The sequence below is a fragment of the Stylophora pistillata genome, chromosome 14 (assembly GCF_964205215.1).
Source record: "Stylophora pistillata chromosome 14, jaStyPist1.2, whole genome shotgun sequence".
NCBI classification, from domain to species: Eukaryota; Metazoa; Cnidaria; class Anthozoa; order Scleractinia; family Pocilloporidae; genus Stylophora; species Stylophora pistillata.
The window spans coordinates 8,257,109-8,261,704 of record NC_142532.1 but is presented as its reverse complement, the minus strand read 5'-3'; the positions used below and the strand labels follow the sequence as shown (position 1 = coordinate 8,261,704).

Here is a 4,596-nt window from a genome sequence, read left to right as displayed (position 1 = left end):
TAATTCTGCAAGTGTAAGCTAACAGTTGATATCATAATCTTGATATGGGTTCTTGGTTTTTGTGCTCAGGATAAGAATGCGTTCAAGGAAAAAAAAAAACTTTCACTCTCCATGGACAGAATATGCAATACAGTTTAGAAATCTTCACTTATATTCATTGCAAGAGGAAGATTTGAATGTTGAACTTGTGTGACAGCTTAGATGTACTTTGTTTAATGTTGCATTTCCCTGTGGATAACAGACATCCTGCAGTGGAGTCAAAAAATTATCCTGATCGCATCTACAATCTAGATTTTCCATCCACCATCTACAGCTTCTGTAGATATTTGCTCCCCCCCGGAATATCTCATCCATCCGTTTATTACTCTTCCCATGGTTCAACTCCAAAAGTGCTCAAAATTAAAACCACTATGAATCGAATGTCGATACTAATAAACCTTCATATTGTTATTCTGTTACAGACGAGAACAGTAAAAAGACTTACGGCAAAACGTTTCATGCCTCACAACAGGGTACATACTGGAGAAAAGCCTTTTAAGTGCCCGGTCTGTGACAAGTCCTTTGGCCGAGCTGGAACCCTTCGCCTTCACAACAGGGTACATACTGGAGAAAAGCCTTTTAAGTGCACGGTATGTGACAAGTGCTTTGGCCTAGCGGGAAATCTTCGCCGTCACATCAGGGTACATACTGGAGAAAAGCCTTTTCAGTGCACGGTTTGTGACAAGTCCTTTGGCCGAGCTGGAACCCTTCGCCGTCACAACAGGGTACATACTGGAGAAAAGCCTTTTAAGTGCACGGTCTGTGACAAGTGCTTTGGCCTAGCGGGAAATCTTCACCGTCACATCAGGGTACATACTGGAGAAAAGCCTTTTAAGTGCACGGTCTGTGACAAGTGCTTTGGCCTAGCGGAAAATCTTCGCCGTCACGTCAGGGTACATACTGGAGAAAAGCCTTTTAAGTGCAAAGTCTGTGACAAGTGCTATAGCAAAGCGAAAGATCTTCGCCGTCATAACATGGTACATACTGGAGAAAAGCCTTTTAAGTGCAAGGTCTGTGACAAGTGCTATAGCAAAGCGAAAGATCTTCGCCGTCACAACAGGGCACATACTGGAGAAAAGCCTTTGAAGTGTAAGGTTTATGACAAGTCGTTTGGCCGAGCTGAGAGCCTTCTTTATAACAAAGTACATTTGGGTGAAAAGTTTAGCTGCTGGATTTGTCAGAAGTTATTTCGTACTGAGGACGCCCTGCAAAAGCATTACGATGATCACATGGAAAAAGCAGTTCGTACAATCATCTAGGTTAAGCAGAGAATTCTAGTTTTGAGACAATTTAAATAGCTGGACCTGAACTGTTGTGTTTAACTTCTTACAATTACATTTTCAAACATTAGCTATACATACACCTTGGCGAACCTGGCTACTTGCAGTATGCTCAATCATTTTTACCTCCTCCTGTGTCAATTACAGTACTCTTTGTTTTACAGGTCTGAATGAAGCTTACTCGAGAAAGCGGAAATTGTAATCAAATGAATGTGTTGTAATTTTGGGTTTTTTTAAATACTTTTTGAGATAAAGCATCTACAATTAAAACCTTGCTTAAAAGTGCTACTTTGAAACGTCTAAAAAACATAAGCGTTTTGATGCAGATCCCATACACGATTATTTTAGTTAAATAAGTGCAGATCACGTTCCGTGGAAAACTTAACCTACAATGCATTAACGTTACAAGCTCTTGATCGTATATCCAACCAACCATTTTCGATTTAGGGTTAGAGCGGACGCTGGGAGGAGAGGGCAGGGGAATAGCGTGCGTAGCAAGTGATTCTATGGAGTTTTCTACAGTGAAAAGCCGACTTTCGTAGTTTTGGACGCGCCTAAAATACGGCGAGAGCGAAAACGTGGAGGATGGGGAGGGGAGAGAGAAGGGGAAGGCAGATAACTGTGAAGACTTCGCCGAAGTCCGTCGTGTTGCCGTAAAGGGACTGGTTGTAGTCAAATTCCAAATGTTTAAAAAGTGACACGTACGCAAGGGTTTCTAATTCAACTTTAGGAAAGTTAGACGTTCAAAGTTTAAAACGATTTTAAGTGGTCAGCGATGCTTCCTTCTACAGGTTATGTATAGACATTTTGTGGAACGAAAAACAGCACTTTGAGCTTCTTCTTAAGGTTTACGCCTCCTAATAGGGATCTAATTTTGCCAGGCCAATGATTATGCAAGCTAAATACATTTTACCAAGGGCTATCAAGATCCTAAAAGAAAATTGGGGGTAGCCACGCAAAAATTTGGAGATAATTAGGTTTGAAATCAGAGAAAAGTGCTTATTAATATTACCCCGCCAATTCCATTTGGATTGAGTTTTATTTTACAAAATGAATAGTAAATGCAAATATCAATAAAATAACAAGCAAATGTTATCCTCAGGCCGGCGTGATGTCGGCTAAAAAAGGAGTGAGATCCTGTTATTAGTCATGCTGTTTATGACACCGGTTCCCTTAAAATTCAAAGAAAAAGAAAGTTGCCGTCGAATAATAGAGAGTGAATCATATAAGAACTTTCCCCTGATTTTGAATCGAAGGATGACTTAAATACGAATGGATCATTGTGTTCCTTCTCGGCTTAAGGCTGAGTGAACTCAAATTGCCAGTCGTATTGTAGATGGCACTGGCCTTCTACTCCAACGGTTTTTTGAAATACAACGGAAAAGAAACTTGGGTCGAGCATATGAAATTAGAGCAGAAGCGACTGAAATCTCAAGTATTTTTTCTATATCATTTAGACTCTCAGAGAGTTCTTTCCGAACACAGACAATCAAACCATCGATCAAACCATCAATCAAACCATCAATCAAACCATCAGAATAGGGGGATCAAGGGAAAAATTGAATTTCCTAACAAGCTTTATTACATCAGTCGCTTATCTTTATAAAGCAAACGATGAAGGGCGCTTCATATCTCTTCATGATATATAAGATGGTATTTTGCAATTTTGACTGCACGGAAAATACGGATCTCGTTCTTGGATACTCGAGAAAAAGTAATACACCTCTAAAACTAATTCATAGAGGTAAGAGGGAGAATAATGATGAAGGTGGGCTTTAATTACTCAATAACTGTATCTCAGTCCTTTTCATAGATACTCAGCAGCTATACAGAAAAAAAGTAGCTTTCGACGCCTTCTTCGAGCGCGCAAAGGATACTAATTGAAGTTATTTCTCAATTACTTTTCGTACAGGTGATTTGGCGCAGAGAAGCCTGGAAGTAGAAACATGTGCTTTAAAATAATTAAATGTAGGACTTTTCCATTACTTTCATTTCTGATGAAATGAAATTCATGCGAAGTTTTCAAAAGTCTTTTAAAGAACCATCCGGCTTTCCAATTCAAGTCCGCCGATTCATATCGTGAGGACGCAAAGAGGTCTGACCAAAGTTAGTTTCAATTTATTTACACTGTAAAAGTCAATTTATCCTCTTCATATGCATAAAGCCGGATGTTAATAACAGCTTTTTCAATTCTGCTCATCGGACTTAAGATAAATCTAGCACTCTTCAGAAGAAGGGATAAATAACAAGCAATAATTCATCTCTCAAGCCTCAGAAGCTACATGACAAGTAATTTGCTATTAGATTACTGTCTGACAAGTTATCTCGTGCGAAGAATAACTTCCTATGCTGTAAGGTACATGGGGCAAAAACTATCTGCAGTTGAACCTGTACTGTATTGATTGGTCACTTACAAGGTATGGCATGGTGGCCACTCAATAGAGGTTGACTGCTTAATACAGGCTCACTCCACAGTAAGAGGTATATATAGTGAAAAACGATATAAAAAGCCATTTTGCTCAAAATTTGAATGAACAAAAACTCGCTCAGAAATACTATTAGCATTGATTTCGGGAGATGGATTAAACTTAAAAGCTTGTCGTTAGTTTTATTTGAGTGTTTCCGCTCTAGGTGACACCGTGCAAACAGGGGGACGACAATATAAACAGGCCGTCGGGACTTTGCAAAAGGTGACCACGACCGCTTAGTAGAGATGAGAATTACAAGCTAGCGGAGAAGTTAAGGGGAAAAAAATGGGGAATTTGACAGCTGACTGCTAATACAGGAGACCGCTTAATACGGTGCAACTTAATACAGGATGGACAGTATTTACAAATACTAGTCATAATTGTGTAATTCCTACATCTTGCAAAGAAAACTCGTCGAATTGACCATCATTTTCAAGCTAGCGTCTCGAAATTTTTCTAAATGCAGGATGGAGGAAGTCAACTTGCAGCAGAAACGGTTAAAATAGCCGATAGTACAAATATAGCTGTGTCAAAACACTCTCAGCACTTCAAATATCAGATTTACAAGCCGCATAAGAACTCTAAGATGGTCTATTCGATATTTGCTTTCACTGTTCAACTATTTCTGTTCAGTCTTCGGTACTTGCCTGCAAATAGAAATACTAATTGCGACTTGAAATGTTCAAAATGTGGAAAAAAAAAAATTCGCAAGGTCAGTTAAGTTGCTTTTAAAAGAAGCAATATCCTAAATGGTGTTTACAGACCACGGAGCAATAACGGATTGTAAAAAGCATTACCAAATTTAGCAT

General features: G+C 39.1%; 1 protein-coding gene across 1 annotated transcript; it reads left to right on the top strand.

The window, feature by feature from the left end:
* The first annotated feature begins 473 nt into the window (after positions 1-473).
* LOC148716373 (uncharacterized) lies at positions 474-1,604 on the top strand. The gene has a single exon (XM_088744857.1). It carries the CDS (start codon positions 498-500, stop codon positions 1,296-1,298), a length of 801 nt encoding a protein of 266 aa, XP_088600983.1. The 5' UTR covers positions 474-497; the 3' UTR covers positions 1,299-1,604.
* The last annotated feature ends 2,992 nt before the right edge of the window (positions 1,605-4,596 follow it).